Genomic DNA, 20,788 nt, shown 5'->3' on the forward strand with positions numbered 1-20,788 from the left:
TCAGGGCACTGCCCAGGTTGTGGGCTTGATCTCTGTTAAGGCGTGTGCAGGAGGCAGCCAATCAATGATTCTCTCTCATCATTGATGTTTCTCTCTCCCTTCCTCTCTGAAATCAATTTTAAAAAATTACAACAGCCAACACAACAATAGCCATCTGCTGTAAATGAATGAAAATTATACCATTTATTTTGTCAGATTGGCAGAAAATATATTTTTTGGTGTGCTGCAGAATTTTAGTAATTAGTTTATGTGTGCTGTGAGATAAAAAAGGTTGAAAATCACTGGCATAAACAGATAAATTATCATTGCCAAAATAACTTGTCTATCTTCCTGTTTCATTTTTTTCCTTCTCTCTCTCTGGCATTCTTTACCTTGTCTAGTTCCTCCCTAACTCACTGAGTGAACACTGAGAAAGCTCGGGATAGATTTATATGATTATTTTTTGTATGATTTTTAAAGTTTTAGATAAAATACACAGGAATATTATTAGGAAAAAATATAAACCTTTTAGGAAAATGGAGAGACAAAACACATAAAAGGCAATAAAAAGTGTGATGCACCAATAAACTTCAGCTCTCTAGTGCAGCAGTTGCCAACTGGTGGTCTGTGGACCGCTGGTGGTTCGTGAGATCTGAAAGGTTGGCGAATGCTGGTTTAAGGAAACCTTTGGGGCAGCAGTCGCCAACCGGTTGTCCGTGGAACACTGGTGGTCCATGAGGTCTGAAAGGTTGGCGACCGCTGCTCTAGTAATCAAAGAAACAAAAATGAAAATCACAATGATTCAAGGACAAACACTGAGAAATCTGGCAATAAAATGTCTGTATGAAGCAGTAAACTCTTATCAACTGCTAGTTGAGTTAAAATTCTTAGAACTGCTTTGAAAAGTAATTTATAAATATCTAGTGTAGGTAAAATATGCATAATATATGTCCTAGCCATATTTCTAGGAATTTGCCTTAAAGAAACTTCCACAGGAACACAAGGAGACTATATGAGGATGTTAATAGCACTTTGTAATAGCAACAAAATGCAAACTAAGTGTGCAAAAAATGGATAAATTGTGGTATTTTATAAAAAAGAGAATTGGGTCATGCCCTAGCCAGCTTGGCTCAGTGGATAGAGTATCAGTCTGCGGACTGAAAGGTCCTGGGTTTGATTCCAGTCAAGGGCACATGCCTGGGTTGCAGGCTCCCAGCCCTAGTTGGGGGCATGTGGGAGGCAACCAGTCGATGTGTCTCTTTCATCACTGATATTTCTATCTCTCTTTCCCTCTCCCTTTCACTCTATGTAAAAATCAATGGGAAAAATATCCTTGGTGAGGATTAAAAAAAAAGAAAAGAAATGGAGACACAGAGAGGTGAATTAATTTGCTTGAGATGACTTATCTAGTAAAAGTGGCGGAGAAGAATTTGAGTCGGGTAGTCTGGCTCCAAGTCTATGCTTTTAACTCTGCTCTATTCCTTCTCAATAGTTATTCCACTTCTAGGAAGGTCAGAGCATGTGGCCATCTTTTAAGGTTCCTGATACATATTGCTAGTGGCCTCTAGAAAGGACATTCCCATAAGTTATATTTGTGTACTTGGTTATTTTCATTGAAAAAAGTAATTTTTTAAATTATGAAAGCAATGTGTGTTCATGATAAAACAATTCAAATAACACAGAAATGTGTATGGTATGAATTGAGTCCCTTTTTTTCCTCTCCCCCTCACTCTATGATAACCATTGTTAATATTTTCTTGTATATGTTTCTAGAAATTTCCAGTGATACACATGTGCATATATAAGTATATGTATATAATATATTTTTCTCCCTAAATAAAAGGGATCATAAAGTTAAATTCTTGTAACTTCCCTATAATCTCTTACTCTGCAGATAACCATTGTAAGTAGTTTCTTGTATATTCTTCTAGAAATTTTCAGTTCTATATAAGTGCATGTACACACACACATACACACGCGCGCGCGCACACACAAACACCTACTCAAAATTTTTTCCCTTCAAAAATGGGATCATACATTCATATTATTTCAGAACTTGTTTTTATACTTTTAAAAAGTTATTAGCTGCATCTGAGTTACGTGGTTCCACCTGATTGATGTAGCACTGTTGGAGCCAGGGAGAGCCAGCCCAGGTGCTGCTTTTCATGGTCATTATCGAACAGGAATGTGTTTAATGAGGAAGATTGAAGAGTTTGGAGGGAGAGAGAGAGACAGTCACTTTCTGTTTTAGTGGCTTGCCCTTAGGCTTCCTGATTAATCCCGCTGACCTGCCACATTGTGGTCCAGGCTTGGTGCCTCTTTTGCAGCTGGGTGATTTCCCACCTCCTGACCACTCACTCCTTGGCGCAGGTTCTATAGTAGCAGCAGGCCAGATACCTACAAGCAGAGCATACCTGAGTAAGCAGGTGAAGAAAAGAGATGCTCAGATCCCTATTGAGTAAGGGAATTTAATATTGAATTAACTATGTTGTCTGTATTACAGTTCTTAATAATTGAATCATTTACAAGTTGAATTCATGTAGGTTTTATTTAATACCTCTTTTAGCCTCCGATATTTAAATGTAGAAACTCTGACTTTTATCACAGAGTTTATCACAGGATGCATTTAAGTATTTAGAAAGTTATTATATTCCATTGGGGGTGGCATCATTGATTGCATAAGAGTCCATTTTGAATCAGAACATTCACTGCCAGCCCTTGATGACTGGGGCTAACCTTTCAGGTTCAGTAGAAAGAGCCACACTGTTGCCAGGACAACTAAAGTTCAAGATCACCTGGTCTCCAGGCAACCTTTTCCAGACTTACCTCAAATGCTTTCCCAAGATTTTTCAGGGGCGTTCCTTCCCTGCCTCTCTCTCACAGCTTTGGGACCTCAGAAGGAGGAGAGCCCAAGATCCCTGGAATGATGTGAGGTTTGGAATTTTTGAAAGACAAAGTATATGGATTAGGTGGTAGTATCTTTACTGGAAAGTAACAATCAGGAAGGAGGACAGCTTCTCCTTACCCTTGTATCCAAAACACACTAACCTCAGATTTTTAAAAAGCAGTTACTGAATATTGCCACACTATTGACTCATGTGAAGCCCTCCTGAAGCTTGTCATGGTCTGACTCATTATTCCAGTGACTTGTGAGGGAAGTACCATGCTTTTCGTGTGTCCCAGCATTTCGGAGGATGGGTGACCAGCATATGAAGTGCTGCGGCTGGTTAGACGAGGAGTTCTCTTTCTGATGTCATAAGAGGGTACTGTTGCCTTGGCCAGCATAAGCTCACAGTTGATTTGTTTAGGGCAGGCAGTGATGGAGGTTCTATGGGCACATGTACCATGGGAGTCAGGCTGCAGATCGTTTCGTGCCCAACTTTGAGATATGTGGACATGCCCCGACTTTTCCTTCTAGTATCCGCATTTTATAGATGAGAAAATAGGCACAGAGAGAGCAAAGCTGCCACTGCAACCTGAAGTGACTTGGGGGGAGGGTATCTCATGTTTAATTTCTGCAAATTTTCCATTTAGTTTCATACTATGTCCATGCTTGTTTTTTATGTAATAACTAGAGGCCCAGCGCATGAAATTTCTGCATGGATACAGTTTCTAGGCCTGGCCTGCGATCAGGGCCATCTTCCCTGGCAGCCAGCCCCACCTCCCACTGCCACCCACTCCTGGTTCTCTGTTCCCCATCAGGCGATTGGAGCCTGCCCACCTGGGGAAGGGACCAAGAGGTTGACCAGCAGGCCCCAATTGGGCAATTGGGGACTGCAGGTTGGGGGCAGCTCCTGCGTTGAGTGTCTGCCCCCTGGTGGTCAGTGTGTGTCGTAGTGACCGGTTGTTCCACAGGAGGTCAATTTGCATATTACCCTTTTATTATATAGGATAGTTTGCTCCCCAGATCTTTCTGTAAATTGATGCATTAGGAAGATAACACTACATTTCCCACCAGCGAGCCCCAGAGGGTCATGCACACACCTGTAAGAAATACAGCCTACAAGGTTATCAGTAATTTGGCCAATCAGGGAGTAGTTAACCTAAAATTAGAGAGGGCCTGTGGGCCTGGGATAAAGCCTGGCACAGAGGCAGAGCCAAGGTAAGGAGGGGGAGAACAGAAGTTGGTATGTGCATTGGGGGGGGGGGGTGGGGGTTGGTGCTGGCACTTTATTCCTAGGTCCTAGCAGAGGAATCAAACCATGACCTCTTGGTTAGGACCTTCGCTAGGAGTTATAAAGGTTGGAAACTTCTTTCACAATGTTTAGGAGACGAAATACAACAGATCCATAGCTTTGCATCATTGCCTAATTACTCATTACTGATTTGGTTGTTGAATACAAAAGGGCTTCAGAGAAGGCAGAGGGTAGTGTGTTTAAAGTGATTGAGAAGGTATTATAAAAAAGGTGAGCCCAAAAAAGAACCCCGAAGGACCAGCCAGGGTGGCTGGGTGGTTGGGTATTGACCTGTGAACTGGGAGGTCATGGTTTGATTCCTGGTAGGGGCATATGCCCTGCCCGGGTTTCGGTCTCGATACTCGGTTGGGGGCATGCGGGAGATGGCTGATCAGTGACACTGTCTCATCATTGATGTTTCTATCTCTCCCTCTCCTTTTCTCTCTGAAATCAATAAAACAATATATATTTTTAAAAATCGCCAAAGGATGGATCACATTAAGAAGTAGGAGAGAGGAGAGCAGTTTGGGCTAGAGAGTGATTCTTGCCTTGCTTCTCATTTATTCTCATTAATATTCATATGCATATTCATTTATCTTTTCTCTCAAAATCTTAGTGTTTCCCTAAGTTAGTCTTTACAAAATTACCCCCAAGGCAACAGGATTTACATGTATTATTATTTGTCAGATCTTTTTTGGGGTCTAAATCAAGAATTGCCACTGGGTTGGCCATTGCTGGCAGTTGATGGTGTATAGGCCCTGCGTTATCCTTGCAGAAGCTGAATTTGAATGCCCTTAGGTCAGTGGTTCTCAACCTTGGCTGCACATTAGAATCACCTGGGAATCTTTTTAAAATCCTGATTTCCAGCCTAACCAGTTTGGCTCAGTGGATACAGCGTCGGCCTGCGGACTCAAGGGTCCCAGGTTCGATTCCGGTCAAGGGCATGTACCTTGGTTGCGGGCATATCCCCAGTAAGGAGTGTGCAGGAGGCAGCTGATCGATGTTTCCCTCTCATCGATGTTTCTAACTCTCTATCCCTCTCCCTCTCTGTAAAAAATCAATAAAATACATTTTTTAAAAAAAATCCTGATTTCCAGAGGATGAGGCCCAGAAATCAGGATTTTTAAAAGATTCCCGGGTGATTCTAATGTGCAGCCAAGGTTGAGAACCACTGGTTTAGAACCTAATCTTCCCTTTTTCCAAATCTCATCTTAAAATTTCTTTTGGCTTTTACCAAAGGAAGTAACATCTTGTCCTGTTGCTTTAGGCTACTTTTCCTTCTCTTCCCGTGAATAATGATTGTCTGCCTCAGTATGGGAGACGAAAAGATAGAAGCTTGGAACAGTGTGCACTTAATGATTTTTGAAGCCTGGAAAGCCCATTCCTATTTAATTTACATTACTTTTTCCACTGAATGTGACTAAGGGCCTGGAAGGAGGGGAAATCGGCTTGAAGAGTACTTTCAACAAAGTGATGCGTGAAAACAGGATTAGAAATGGAAGTGCCTCTCAACATAAAAATTTCAGTTTGCCTCTGCAAATACCCTATCTTTCTTTTTGGCATTTTTTTTTTTTTTTTGGCCCTTTGCTGTCTTTTGGGTTACTGTAGTTGATAAAAGGCTGCCAAACACTACGATAATTCTTGTTTTTTTGGCCGATGACATATGTTTCTGCATTGAGATAGTTCTGTGGCCTAGTAAACTCTAAATGCGTGCCTGTGGTTAGAACTGGATAGAAGCCCACGAAACTCTTGCTTACTGCTCAGCTGTGTCTCTGACTTAAAGACGAACCCCCTTCTCAAGTCTTGGTTTCTCGGTCCCAGCTTTACAAGGATGAAGTGGGCATTAGTCAGTATCTATGGAGGTTCTGAATGAATGACTGTGTGAGGTGTTTATAACCTCCAAGGTAATTAGTGGAGAACAGTAACTTGGTTCACTTCCAACCTCTCGGGAAACGGGCTGGTTCTTTCCAGGCAAGTTGGGCCTAGGAGGTTGAAGGTAAGTTCCCTCTTCCTGCTGTGGAGCCTGTAAGAAATAAGGTGTTTGTGTGGGGGGGGGGGGGGAGGGGGGGGTCTTAGAAAGGAAAGTCTTGGAAGAGCCAAAGCACAGGGCTCTCTGCTGTGCCTTCATGTCACCTTCCCTCCTCGCTAGGCATTGAGCGACCGCTTCAGCGGTGAGATCCCCGATGACCAGATGGCGCACAGCTCCTTTTTCCCAGACGAGTACTTCACCTGCTCCTGCTTGTGTCTCAGCTGCGGGTAAGTGAGGCCAGCCGTCTCCCCATCTTGGGAAAAGAGACTCAGAATGCTGCTTCTCAGTCACCAGTGGGCATGCAAGTCACCTGGGGTCTGGTTACATGAAACCTTCTGATTGACGGATGGGGTGGGGCCCGAGGTGGTGATTTCCAAGTTCCCAGGTGATCCTGGTGGTCGGGGGACCACACTTTGAGGTTGCAGGGGATTCCGGGACACATGGTTATGAAGAATCTCCTGAAGATTTTAGCCTGGTTTAGATGTGAAATTGACTGGTTTCCGGTTTGGGCAGTTTTTACTATAGAAAACTTTAGGTTGCCTGTTTCCCCATGTTTCTCCTATCAGGGCTTTCAATCATAGTTATTCCATTTACTCAGCTAATATTTGAGAGAGAGCCCAGTGTGTGCACAGCACTGTAGTCCATGTGAATCCTAGTTGATTCCTTTCACTGTGAGGGCAAATGCTTAGAGCGCATTAGAATTATCCAGGGAGCTTGCAGCAGTATCCAGGCCTGGGCCCCACCTCCAAGGAGGCTGGTTTAATGGGCTGGGATGGGGCGCAGGCACTGGAATACTTAAAAGGCTCCTGAGATTTTTCTAATGAGCAGTCTGAGTGGAGGACATTGCATTAGAGCAGTGCTTCTCAAACATCAGTCTGTATATACACCACTTTGTGATTTTGTTAAAATGCAGAGTGTGGACAGCAGTTCTGGGTGAAAATCTGCCTTTCTAACAAGCTCCAAGTGATGCTCTGATGCTGGTCTGTGGACCACACTTTGTTACAGGGGATAGGGCATTGATTCTCAACTGAGCATGCATCAGAAACAGCGGAAGGACATGTTAAAACGGATCGGTGGGTCTTGGCCCCACAGTTGGGTTTAATAGGTCTGATTAGGGCCTCAGAACTTTTATTTCTGGTAAGTTTTCAGGTGATGCTGATGTTGCTGGTTGGGGACCACACTTTGGGGGTCACTGGATTAACTTGAGCTGTTGAGGGCTGTTAAATCACAGTTTGGTGACTTGGCTGAAGCAGCCCAGGGGATTTAAATGCAGCGTGTCACAGTCAGATTGCAGTCTCCACGTCGTGTACTCACTCTCTGCCTTTCCACCCCTTCACCACTGTATTGTCCTTGCTCACATTTGCCCATCTGCAGGAGGAGGCCTTTCTGTTCTGAGCCTTTTTGCATTGGACCCAGCAGGCCACCGCCAGGCACTGAACCGCTTGGCTCTGAATTTGTAAAAAGGACTTGGGTGTTGGATTAGATGGCCTGGGGTGGGGGGGGCTGGGATTATCTTGGACAGAGGGATGTTCATTGCCAGCGTGATTTATCTTCCTTTTTGCTTGCTCCGTGAGCCCAGCACGAGGGGCTAAGCTCCGGTGGATCGTTGCTTTTCCAGTCTAGCTGAGCTTCCCCAGGGTTCCCAGGACCTTCCTTCTCCATAGGGACGTTCGGAAGTTCTGATCTGTCTGCTGCGCTGTCAGGGTGGCCGGGATCGCTGTTTGTTCGGAAGGTCTTCTCGTCCGGCTTAAGCCTTCTCTTAGTGCTTTGCCACATGTTGGGGGATGTTTTTGTTTGGCATCTTGGCAGCCTGTCCCGCTTAAACTTAATTCATGCTGTTTGGGTTTTTCAATTTCCTGAGAGCCATTCAAGACTCATCTCTTGTCAAGGTGGTATCTTCTGGCGCCTCCATTCCTACTGAGGGGCCAGGTGGTGTTTCTAAGAAGAGTGTCTCCATTTCGCTCTTTCTCCTCAGACAAGGTCCTCCTTGCTCTACCTTCGTAGTGGTGCTGAGTGCAAGGACACGGGAGGCCTGTGGTTCCTGAGACGAACTGTCCTCCGTGCTCAGTGCCCGGGGCCTCCTTCATAACCAGCGTCTGGTTTGGGCCCCATCTCTGGCTCAGGGTCAGATTCTTCTGTGCAAATAGCATCAGTTCCATTGGCCGCCTCATTGTCAGCTTTTGGGCTTCACTCAGGGCTGGATGTAAGAACAGCATGAATCATGGGAAAGAAGGAGTACCTCACGAAGCCAAGAGCCGCTGCAGCTACTCCCACCAGTATGACAACCGAGTTTATACCTGCAAGGTGAGTCCCCGAGCTTCTCCCTGCTCCAGCAGCTGGCTGCTGGTCACACTCCTGTCGGAAAGATTGGCTTGGGGCAGCTTTGCTGCATCCCAAAGTATTTGATGTTCAGATGGAATCTCTCTGGAACTTCTCCCCAGCTCTAATCAAAATAACTCACCCATGTTTGCTGCTGGGGCCTCGTGGAACTTTTTTAAAGGTTATTTTCCCCTTAGTCTCTTGAGCTTGTGGGCAGGGGTCACATACACCGGCTGTTTGTTCTTCTTACGCACGGAAGTGTTCTTCAGGAACCGAGTTCTGATTTCTTCTGTCTGTGATGGGTGTAAATTGACAGCTTAGTTTTTGGGGCCTCGGGTGGGGATACATTCAGTTCATGACCATTCAGGGCACTGGCTTCTTTAGAGAAATGAACTTTCTTCTGATGTGCTAAACTCGGCGTCTGTAGACCCTCAGACGGTCTGGTTTGTGGGGAGTGGGTGCTGGACAGGGATGTGAAGAGGCCACGGGGACTGGTGTCCAGAGAAGAAGCTGGCAGAGTGCTCCATGTTTCAGGCCTGCTATGAGAGAGGCAAGGAGGTCAGCGTAGTGCCCAAGACATCTGCTTCCACCGACTCCCCCTGGATGGGTCTTGCAAAATATGCCTGGTCTGGGTGAGTGTAAACAACATAGCTAAGGGTTGTCTGGTGTGTTTGTTTCCCCAGAAACCTGGCAGGGTAATAGTATCTGTTTGCATTCCTTGTAGGTATGTGATCGAATGTCCTAACTGCGGCGTGGTCTATCGTAGCCGGCAATACTGGTTTGGGAACCAAGATCCTGTGGATACGGTGGTGCGGACAGAGATTGTGCATGTGTGGCCTGGAGTAAGAGCAGTTTTATTTACTATTCTTTCTCTTGTATCGTTCAGTTATACATGTGTGTGGAAAAGTGGAACTTGTTTAGAAATAAGGTTAACCATGACTTTCAGTATTTTGGTGGTTTAGGAAGGCATGATCTAAAGAACTTTTCTTGTTCTAGTTCGTTAATTATTTTCATTTCTTTTTGCATATATACTAGAAGCACAACTTGAAATAAAGTAAATGAAAAGTTGATCTATTGTTATACTGCCTTTGCAAATAAAACTTCATTTTTATTTATTTTAAAATATGTTTTTATTGATTTTGAGAGGGGGAGAGAGAGAGAGAGAAACAGCTATGAGAATCATTGATCTGCTGCTTCCTGCACACCCCCTATTGGGGATCAAGTCCACAACCCAGGCATGTGCCTGACCAGGAATTGAACCTGCAACTTCTTGGTGCATGGGTCGACACTCAGTCACTGAGCCACACTGGCTGGGCAAAACTTCATTTTTAAAAAAATATATTTTATTGATTTTTTATAGAGAGGAAGGGAAAGGGAGAGGGATAGAGTGTTTGAAACATCGATGAGAGGAACATCGATCTGCTGCCTCCTGCACACCCCCCACTGGGGATGTGCCCGCAACCAAGGTACATGCCCTTGACCGGAATCGAACCTGGGACCCTTCAGTCTGTAGGCCAACGCTCTATCCACTGAGCCAAACCAGTTAGGGCAAAACTTCATTTTTTCATATTCTCTTCAGTCATTTTCCATATGCATATGTTTATATAGTTGTAATAATAATTTACATGCCATTTATCTGCCTTTTTTTCTTACCGTAATACTATTTCCACATTGCTTCCATTTTTCATGATTCCATTTGTAGTCACTGTGTAACATTATGTCTAGTGTTATAGTTTGATACTCCATTCCCTTTTTAAACTTTCATGCGTGCTGTTTATGATTTTTTTCTAATCAAAGAAAATGCGATAGTGACCATCTTTATGTAAGAAAACCATTTCTTTTTTTGGAAATTTTCTTGACGTATATTCTAAGAAATGGGATTACTATAGACCCTTACTATTTTTTATTTATTTATTTTATTTAAAATATATATTTTATTGATTTCAAAGAGGGAAGCAGGGGGAGAGAGAGAGAGAGAGATAGAAACATCAATGACGAGAGAGAATCATTGATTGGCTGCATCCTGCATGCCCTACACTGGGGACCAAGCCAAGCTGGCCGGGCGACCCTCACTATTTTTAATTTGACTTTTGAATTCCAAATGTTAGAAAAATAAATTTGTTTATGAGGCATTTATATGTTGCTTTGATTCTGCATTAAGCCACAGTTCATAATGGAATTACTCATAAATCACAACATATCCAAAACCTTTCCCTTCATGGAAAAAAACAAGCAGTTTTCTCGAAGGGACTTATTTGGTGATGTTCCCCTTGTAGGGTGACTCCTAAAGCCACCGGTGAGTCCACCTTTGAGCTTGCCTGGATCCTTCCGGTACCACATAACTGACAATTTCCTGTTTTATTCCTCTTCTTCCCAGTCTCCCCTGACCTGATGGTCCAGGCTATTCTGGTCCAAGGGTTTAATATGGCCTCACACTAGTATAACTTTCTCACAAGGTGTTTTGTGACTGTCTTTTGTTTTTGATCTGCTTTATTTATTTCTTGCGAAAGCTTTCGTCTCTGTGGCAAGATCATTTATAGTCCAAGAAAACAGTGACACTGTAATGTACTTTTAGGCTGCACTCCTTATCGTCCTCGGAATTAGGGAATACAGGCTCCTCTCCTTCTGTTCATTCATTCATCCATTCATTATGTCAGCATATGTTGTTGAGTACCCTGTGCTCAGAATTGAACTAGATACTTACACAATACAAAAGTGAAAAGGATAGGTTATTGTTCTCAGAGAGTTTACAGGCAACTACATAAACAGATACTGTTCTTACATGTGGAAACAGGATTCCTGGAGCTGTGCAGATATTAGAGCAACTGAGAGGAAGGGTTCCTAATCCAGCCTGGGCTGGGGGTGTCCTGCGGGAGGTGTCATCGTTATGTGAGTGTTTCCTGGAGTGTATATCTTGTTTGTGGGCAAACTCAGTCCTGATTGAGCAGCGGCGCACCAAGTCTTATGGTCGCCTTGAAGAGAATCATTCGTCATGACTGGTTGGTGTGATGGTGCCTAGAAGGTCTGTCCCTGTTTTTCTCTGCCAGGGAGTTTGTGGCTCTGAGTTGGCGGTGATGAGTGTGCAGCTCTCCCAGGACCCCCGCCCTTTCCCTTGAGTCCCTTCCCTCAGCGTGACGGGAGCCTGCATTTTCATTTCAGACCGATGGATTTCTGAAGGACAACAACAATGCTGCCCAGCGCCTCTTGGACGGGATGAACTTCATGGCTCAGTCGGTGTCTGAGCTTAGCCTTGGGCCCACCAAGGCTGTAACATCCTGGCTGACAGACCAGATAGCACCAGCCTACTGGAGGCCCAACTCCCAGATCCTGGTACGGTGCGGCAGGCTGCTCCTGTAGCCCCGGCCTGGCCCGTCTTGCTTGTGTCGCTGCACCCTGTCCCAAGCTTGCTCTGTGGGGGAGGCGAGGAATTTCTCTCCCTGTCAGGTTAGCTCCCCGAGCATTGGAACGGGGGATGCATTAAGGCAGGCAGCGTCCTCTTCGCCCCTGGAGTTCCCTTCACGTTATTCTGCAAGTGTTTTCTTTGTGATAGAGTTTCGCTTCCTTACCTGCAGGGGCCAATCATTACTGATGAGATGCCTAAGTTCATAGATACAGAATCTGAAGGCCAGGAGCCTTAAGGGATCTGTTAGAGTCATCCTGGGCTTGATCCATAAATCTCGACAGCACCCACGGCAAAGGAGCACCCAGCTGTGGCCCAAATCCTTTGACGGGGAACTTGCTCCGCACCAGCTTCCCAGAGGCTCTTTTGTGGGCCATTAAAAAAATAGACTCATTTCTCTTCTGGCTAGATTAGCCTTCTGAGAACCCTGTGACTCAGCCACATGATTTGAGAACCTTTCCAGGCACTTCTTGGAAGAAAATGATAATCACAGCTGCTCCAGTGGCTGGAGGTTTTAGGGCCCCTCCCTTAGGACTGGCGGGGTCCTGCCGTTTCAGGGTGGGCCCTGTGGGCCTCCCCCTGGGTATTGGTGGCTTTCTCAGCTGAGCAGACATGAGTGACACCTGCCTCTGTCTGTTCTGGGCTTGGAACAGAGCTGCAGCAAGTGTGCTACGTCCTTTAAAGATAACGACACCAAGCATCACTGCCGGGCCTGTGGGGAGGGCTTCTGTGATGGCTGCTCATCCAAGACCAGGCCGGTGCCCGAGCGGGGCTGGGGCCCTGTGCCCGTGCGGGTGTGTGACAACTGCTATGAAGCCAGGAATGTCCAGTTAGGTAACGTGGGGTCTGGGAGCTGCAGGGTGGAGGGCGGGACCTCTCTCCTTGGCACTGGGTGTTGGGAAGTAGACTCCCATAATGCCCACCCCATTCCTAACTGCAGCTGCTCCCTTGGTCTTGGTCAGTCTGAGCACTGGGGTGCTATTTCTTGGGGGTGGTTGGGGGTGGTTAATCCTGTCCTGTGTTTACCAGACATGGCTTGGACTGAGTCTTCTCTTGGAGAAGGTTCTAGGTCATGCTCCTGGAAGCTCTCTGCTCTACTTTAAGGAAAGGTTAGAAGATAGCTCTCGAGGGTTGAGGTAAAGGACTAACAGGTGCCACGGGTCTCAGGGTCTGGGCTGACCTGACCCGCAGCGCAGCCCCTGGGGGTAGTTGCCGGGCAGCACAGTGGTACCTGGGGAAGAACCCAGAAGCACTCTGCTGCTGCCCTGAGTTCTCCATTTGGGAAATGACTAAGAGCTGACGGCTTTTCCTTTATCATTGTCTACAGATGTCGCTGAGGCACAGGCAGATGACGAAGGTGGGACACTAATTGCTCGGAAGGTGGGCGAGGCTGTGCAGAACACTTTGGGAGCCGTGGTGACAGCCATGGACATACCACTAGGTGGGCCCAGCAGTGCTGCTCTGGGTGTAGTGTGTGTGGGATGGAAGGCTTCAGAGGGCCCTGGGCTGTCATTTTGTCAAAGGCTTGCAGACCCAGGATGAGTCGGGCAGCAGGAAGGTGACTGAAAATTGATGAACATTTGCTTAACTCTGTGGAATACCTTAGTGGTTTCGTGTTTCTATCCGGAGGCCATTCTCTTACACCACTGATGGCTGCATAACAAACTACCCGAACATGTGATGGCTTCAAACCACCACCATTTTACCACATCTCACAACTCTAAGTCAGGGAGAGTAATTCTTCTGTTTCAAGTGGCATTGCCTGGTATTCCAGTGTGGCAGCTGGACTGTCTTGAGGGTCCAAGCAAACTAACTCACTTGCTGGGCCTTGGCAGGGATGCCTGGAAGTAGACCCTCCCTCTCTCTGCATAAAGCCTCCAGGCCTCTCCTGTGGCTTCTTCGTTGGTAGTTGGACTTCTTTACATGGTGGCTCAGGCTCTAAGGCTAATATGCCAAGAGACAAGTAGAAGCTGCCAGTCACTTTTAAGGCCTGGGCCTGGAAACGTGTACAGTCTTCTGTAGGCACAGAGCCTGCCTAGATTCAAGGAGGGGGCACGAGTGTCAGAGAATTTGTGGCTGTGTTTAATCTGCCACACCAGCCAAGCTCTTCCTCATTTAGGATGTAAGATAGCTCTTCACGTCTGGCCTGGTGGAATGGGGTGAAGACCAGACATTGTAACCAAGATGGGAAGAGGGAGAGGAAGGGAAACCCACCAGTGTGTGGAGGGCTTAGGCAGGGTTGTCCGGGCTGGGGTACTGCAACCCTTTGTAGGGGAGAGACCAAGGTCTCCTGGGTGGGTGGTAATGAAAATGGCTTGTAACAGATGTAATCACTGGTTCACAGGACGAGCAGACAGTGAGCTTTGACTCCAGGGTGTAGGAATAGATGGATTTGCCCAGGCTTGAAGTTCAGGTTGCATCTGCTGTCACGGTAACTGGGAGAGCCGGCTGCCCTTGGCGCACAGAGCCTGCCAACTGTGCTCACCCGCGGTCGGGTCTCAGGCCCGTGCGTAAGACATGTTAGTGCTTGTAATCCCCATAACAGCTCTTGACGGTGGGTTGTTAAAGATGAGGAAGCTAAGGCCTGAGAAGTAACCTCTTGTAATCTTGCAGCTGCTAGTTAACTGGTGCTCAGTGGAACTGGCATTCCAATGAAGAGATGTCCTGACCCCGACTTCTTGCTGCTCCAGTGGTTCTTAATGCAGCTGCACCTTAGGAACACCGGGAGAGCTTAATAGATACACACATTTCAGGTCCTGGGCCCCCGCCCTGAAGATTGCGGCCTGGGTGGAATGGGTGAAGACCAGGCATTGCCCGTGTCAAAGGTCTCTCGGTGACGCTGTGTGCAGTTGCATTGGGAGCCCCTGGAGGGTCTGAGGACTCCTTCGTGCACCGTGGGACGGGGCGTGGGTTCCGCGTGTCCCGCCCAACACGGTTCCTTCCTCGCCACAGGTCTGGTGAAGGATGCGGCCCGGCCGGCGTACTGGGTGCCCGACCACGAGATCCTGCACTGCCACAACTGCCGGAAGGAGTTCAGCATCAAGCTCTCCAAGCACCACTGCCGGGCCTGCGGCCAGGGCTTCTGTGACGAGTGCTCCCACGACCGCCGGGCTGTCCCATCTCGAGGCTGGGACCATCCTGTCCGAGTCTGCTTTAACTGCAATAAAAAGCCCGGTGACCTTTAACCCCAGCTCCCTCTCCCCAGCCTTCACAATCCTTAGGTTCTCAGGGTTAGAAACAAGTCTCATCGAGGTAGGCCCTCCCTCTGGTCACCTGTGGTGGTGTGTATCCTCTCTGCTCATCCTGGGGCCACTTTCCCACGGTGCGGGGTGGGCAGATGGCAAGCTGGGGTGAGCCTGGCGGCAGGCCCGAAGGCAGAAACCCCTCGGGGCAGAGGACTGAGCAGCTTGTCGAAGCCGTTGCATTTATATCAGTTAAAAATAATAAATATATCCCCACGTTGACATACGAAAGGCATATGGAGTCTCTCCAGGCTGCTGGCTGCAGACTGAATGCGGTCTGTCCCCAGCGCAGGGATAAGGTGGCAGTGGCAGCAGGTCTTCCCGTAAAACCGAGCCAGGTACAAAGCCACTGTGTTGCTGGCCACCGTTTCTTCTTCCCAAGCCTTCGAAGCCTCTCCTTCCCTTTCCCTTTCGGCCTCTTGGTTGCCTGGGGAAGTGAGCTTCCCAGGTGCTTGCTGGGAATAGCCCGGAAGGGGTCTCCCTGGGCCTCCAGAGGTGCATCCCAGGCCTGGGCCTCAGCCTGTTTCAGAGACCACTCAGCCGAGCGTGCAGGTCACCGGCATGGGTGGAGGGCGAGGGGTAGGGTTCTCCGCCCCGAGAAGTCAGAGTGCGGGGGATGTGACAGCCTCGTACCCGGGGAGAGCTTGGAAGGAAGAGGGTCTCCCCAACAGTGTTCCCTGCTTGTCGCTGCTTCTGTCTGTGCATCCACTCAGCTTCCCAAAGGCCATACCCTGCTCCGAAAGAGAGCACCCGCTTCCCGCCCCCTCTGACCTTCTCAAGCCACCATCTGCTTCTGAGTGTTGCACTAGGATTTTTATTGCTTATTTTGAAGTGTCTTAATTCTTTGTTACCAGACACATGACCCCTCTAGCTATTGGAGGGGCGATCATGAGCAATCTTCCAGGGAAACAGAGCACAGAATGGACTGTTAGTTATTTTCTGTTTTGGTTTTTTTTGAGTATCTATAAATATTTCAACAGATCATGAAGAAACAAATTCTCTCTGGTCCTTGCAAGAGAAGTCAAATGAACTTTTGCTTCTCATTAAGAGCTGGGACGTCCATCTCTGGCGTGACTGGACAGACTGTTGTGCTGAATCCTGTCATCATGGTGGACTTTATCTTCAATGGCCAAAAACGAAGATATAAAAAGTGACATAGTTCTTGACTGAACTGGTGGGTGGGCGGAGCTTCAGGGGGTACTTGGCAGTCACTCTGGTGTGTCAGTGTGACGGGAGCCCTGGAATGTGTTGGTCTGCAGACCTGCTCCCTTGCTCCCGTGGCCGTGACAGGCCCTACTCTAGTACTGTGTATCAACTGCGCTGTTATAAAGGACTTCCTGCTGAACGTGGGCTCTGCGGCTCCTTCCTTTCACGTCATCAGTAAGTCTGGCTCCCTCTCTCTAGCTGATAGGAAAGTAGCTGGTGGCTTTCCAAGCAGAAGCCAAGCGAGTGGCGTATTTCTAGGGTGGTCATATTTTACCGGGAAATGCCTCAGGTTATTACTCTAGTAAGAACTTAAAAAGCATAACCAAAAACCACAAAACCATGACATGGGTTTAAATTTCGTGACAATGGGCTGTTTTCCCCAGCTTTGCATAGATAGCATGCCCCAGCCCAGTTGGCTGACTTGGACCAGGAACTTGGTGGATATTCCTTAAGTGTGTTCAAACTGATGGTCAGAGAACTCTTTCTAGGGCTCCGCACCTGCTCACTCACCGTGCTGTTCTCTTGTGCTTGGGCTGTTCAGCAGAGCTTTCCACGGAGGTTGAGACCAGGTTTTGTGGGGTGGGGAGCTCAGAGCACAGGCTAAGCTATGCCGGCCTGGTCCCGGGCAGGGCATCGTGGTGGGTGCTGTGTGGTGCCGTGGTAGCAGCTGCTTAACTTGTGTTCTGAGGGTTTCACTCTGGTGGCTGTGGGCTCACGTTCCCTGGGGAATCCGCCCTCACAGAGGGGGCGAGTGTTACTAGAGACATATGGAAACAAGGTGGGGGGTGGGGGGTGGTGGTGGAGGAATTTTTGTCATTCCCCTGCCCTGTCTTGTCTGTCCAACTCCTGTCCATCCTCCACTGTTGCTTCATTCTGGTGGCTATTAATTACACTTTGGTCTTTGTCCCTTCTCTTCTTCTTTGCCCCATCTTCTCTTCCCTTGTCTTTCTCATTCCTGCTCAGGGTCCCTTTTCTTCTTTTCTCTCTACTTGGGTCAGTGGGCAGGGTGTGGAGCAGGGGTCCTCAAACTACGGCCCGCGGGCCACATGAAAATACAAATATTGTATTTGTTCCTGTTTTGTTTTTTTTACTTCAAAATAAGATATGTGCAGTGTGCATAGGAATTTGTTCATATATTTTTTTTAAACTATAGTCCGGCCCTCCAACGGTCTGAGGGACAGTGAACTGGCCCCCTGTTTAAAAAGTTTGAGGACCCCTGGTGTGGAGGGTTAGGGGAGAGATGTATAGGGTGTGGCCCTGTTAGACCTGCTGTTCGTACTGTGGCCATGCGGGGGCGCCCCTGAGCATGGGAGTCTGCCTAGCCACAGGAATGACGCAGAACAGTATTCTGAACTTCCTTCCTCACACTAGTCAGACCAACAGGAAAGAAAGGGAACCCAGTGTCAGTCACACAGGTTCTGTCTTCTCGCTCCACACTCCAGTCCTGGCCTCCGCTGAGTCTCAGGTGGAAGCCAGCTCAGTGCAGAATGGAAACAAAGACCTAAACCCCGCTGAGCCCGAGTGCACGTACACATGTCAGCGTGGTCACTTTTCTGAAACTGAACATAGAGCCAGCGCCCGGATGAAGAAACAACGTAACGACACCCCAGGAACCCCTGGCCCCTCCTCACAGCAGGAGTATCCACTATCCCAGTGGTCGGCAAACTCATTAGTCAGCAGAGCCAAATGTCAACAGGACAACGATTGAAATTTCTTTTGAGAGCCACATTTTTTTTTTTTAATATATTTTATTGATCCTTTACAGAGAGGAAGGGAGAGAGACAGAGAGTCAGAAACATCGATGAGAGAGAAACATCGATCAGCTGCCTCCTGCACATCTCCTACTGGGGATATGCCCGCAACCCAGGTACATGCCCTTGACCGGAATCGAACCTGGGACCCTTCAGTCCGCAGGCCAACGCTCTATCCACTGAGCCAAACCGGCTTTGGCGAGAGCCACATTTTTTAAACTTAAACTATATAGGTAGGTACATTGTTATTAACTTCATTAGGGTACTCCTAAGCTGGCCTTTGCTAAAAACGTCCTCAGTCTGATGGAGGTACGTTCGCTGAGGTCGACCCCTTCCAACTCTCCCATCCACACTCGTCTTGTATATTTGTTTTGTGTATCTCCTTTCGTTCGTCCTCTCTATATGTCCAAACCGTCTCAACATACCTTTCTCAGTCCTCGACACTACATCTTTCACTCCACAACGTTCCCTAAAATTAACTTAATAAACTTTAAAGTTTTAAGTCAATTTCGCACTGTACGTGCGCGCCCACACATGGTATTTTGTGGAAGAGCCACACTCAAGGGGCCAAAGAGCCGCATGTGGCTTGTGAGCCGCAGTTTGCCGACCACTGCACTATCCCAATATGCATTAGCACAGATTAGTTCCTCCCCATGCCCTCCTTTAGGGAGGGGCTACATGAAGTTGTTTTTTAGATTTTTTTGTGTGAATTTGAGCCAAATTGTCAACAGTTGCTGGGAAGCAAAACTTAATGGATTGAGATAATGCTCCGCATAAAGTTGTTTTTAAAAACCTCTTATTGATTTTAGAGCAAGTGGATGGGAGACACTGATTTGTTCCACTTATTTATGGATTCATTTTTTTTCCTTTTATATTTTTATTGATTTCAGAGAGGGAGAGGGTGATAGAAACATCAATGATTAGAATCATTGATCTGCTGCCTCCTGCATGCCCCCATGCCCCCCCCACCCCCCAGGGGATTGAGCCTGCAACTCGGGCATGTGCCCTGACTGGGAATCAAACCGTGATCCCCTGGTTCATAGGTCAATGCTCAACCACTGAGCCACATCGGCCAAGCTTAATAGTTGGACTTTTCAGAGGAAAAGGAATGGAGGATAGTTTGAGCAGAGCGCAGGTAAGGGAGGAACTTGAAACGTGTGTCCTGAGAGCACCAGGTAGAAGGTGGAGATGGGGCAACAGGATGAGGCATATGTGATCAAATCTCAAAAGAACATTTTATTCTGAGGCACAAGAAGCTGTTGAAGGGAGGGGTGTTAGCCAGGCAGTGGGAGGCCTGGAGAGGCAGACTTAAAGGAGTGGGCCTAGGTCAGCCGTGGGCAAACTACGGCCCGGCCGGATCCGGCCCGTTTGAAATGAATAAAACTATTGAAAAAAAAGACCGTACCCTTTTATGTAATGATGTTTACTTTGAATTTATATTAGTTCACACAAACACTCCATCCATGCTTTTGTTCCGGCCCTCCAGTCCAGTTTAAGAACCCATTGTGGCCCTCGAGTCAAAAAGTTTGCCCACCCCTGGTCTAGATGCTTTTTACATCAACTAATGGGGAAATGGAAGGAGAAACTGAGTTTAGCCTGCAGTTGTTTTCGGAGATGGTTATGTGAGAGATTTAGACCAGGACAGTTGTAGGGCTGACAGGTAAGTAGGACTAACTTGGTCTCAAAGGATGCTGCCAGGGACACTGATTCTGAGTAGCCTCCAGAGCCTGTGGGGCCAGCTGAATTCTAGGGTGGCTACCCAGCAAGATGGTGTGTGAGGCACGTGTTTATCTGAGGGCATTTTTGATAGCCAGTATGTGCCATTGTTCTCATTTCTTTATAGAAGGCTACAAGCAAGCAAACACGAGGCCATTTGACAAAGGGCTTATCATAGCTCAGGGCTGCTGTCACCGCTGCCTGCTCATTCTCTACCTGGGCAACAGGGCAAAATGCCTAATAGACATGCAAGTGAAAAATGCTTCGAGACTATAACATACTAATCTTTAGAATACTATGTTAATAAGCAAACAGATCAAAATGCTTAATCAACTTCTCAGCTAAGTTTAACTGCTTTTCATACAACCTAGACTAAATGTTAGGAGCAGTGACTGCTAACTAGAGATCAAGAATAAATTGCTAAATTTAAATTAGAACTTTGAAAGCATCCCACTTTTTAAAAATAAAGCCTAATGAAAATCTAAAATGGTTCTTCAACAAATGTATTTACTTAACAAGAACCTGGGCTATGTTGGTAAGAGAAGTTATACGGTGCTAGGGCCACGCTTGTCAAAACTCACCTGGTATTCTCTTGAGTAGTCAGAATGTCTCCACTGTCTGGGAGAGAGCGAAGTTGAACTGAGTAGCCAACTGTGGGCTTTGGGCTCCACGGACATAGTACAGAACTCTATTGGTAGTGGGGGAAGCTCTGCAGTGGACGTGCAGTAACCAGTGATTCTAAATTGCAGATCCTGTAATGAATGAACTTGTGTATTGTGTTAACTGAGATCTTGAGAGAACAAAAGTATGTGGATGTTAAGGTCATGACTCAGCATTTATTATGCTTGTTTGTGCTCTTGGGCAGGGGCATGTCACCAAAGTTACTCCAAGAGACTGCAGTAGGTGGCCACCTGGACCCTTCGATCATATAGATTATTTCCTGGGACCCATGTACAGGCCAGTATGCCAGG

At 47.1% G+C, this 20,788-nt stretch overlaps 1 protein-coding gene across 1 annotated transcript in view; it reads left to right on the forward strand.

Annotated features, from left to right (window-relative positions):
• Positions 1–16,489, forward strand: part of ZFYVE1 (zinc finger FYVE-type containing 1) — a 52,498-nt gene extending 36,009 nt beyond the window's left edge. Inside the window, exons 5-12 of the mRNA XM_081100488.1 lie at positions 6,304–6,410; positions 8,379–8,487; positions 9,037–9,134; positions 9,227–9,344; positions 11,662–11,832; positions 12,556–12,736; positions 13,230–13,343; positions 14,855–16,489. Of these exons, the coding sequence (XP_080956614.1) occupies positions 6,304–6,410; positions 8,379–8,487; positions 9,037–9,134; positions 9,227–9,344; positions 11,662–11,832; positions 12,556–12,736; positions 13,230–13,343; positions 14,855–15,087 (1,131 nt within the window). The 3' untranslated portion in view covers positions 15,088–16,489. The remainder of the gene's footprint in view (positions 1–6,303; positions 6,411–8,378; positions 8,488–9,036; positions 9,135–9,226; positions 9,345–11,661; positions 11,833–12,555; positions 12,737–13,229; positions 13,344–14,854) is intronic.
• The last annotated feature ends 4,299 nt before the right edge of the window (positions 16,490–20,788 follow it).

Source organism: Myotis nattereri (assembly GCF_964212035.1).
Source record: "Myotis nattereri genome assembly, chromosome: 1".
Lineage (NCBI taxonomy): Eukaryota > Metazoa > Chordata > Mammalia > Chiroptera > Vespertilionidae > Myotis > Myotis nattereri.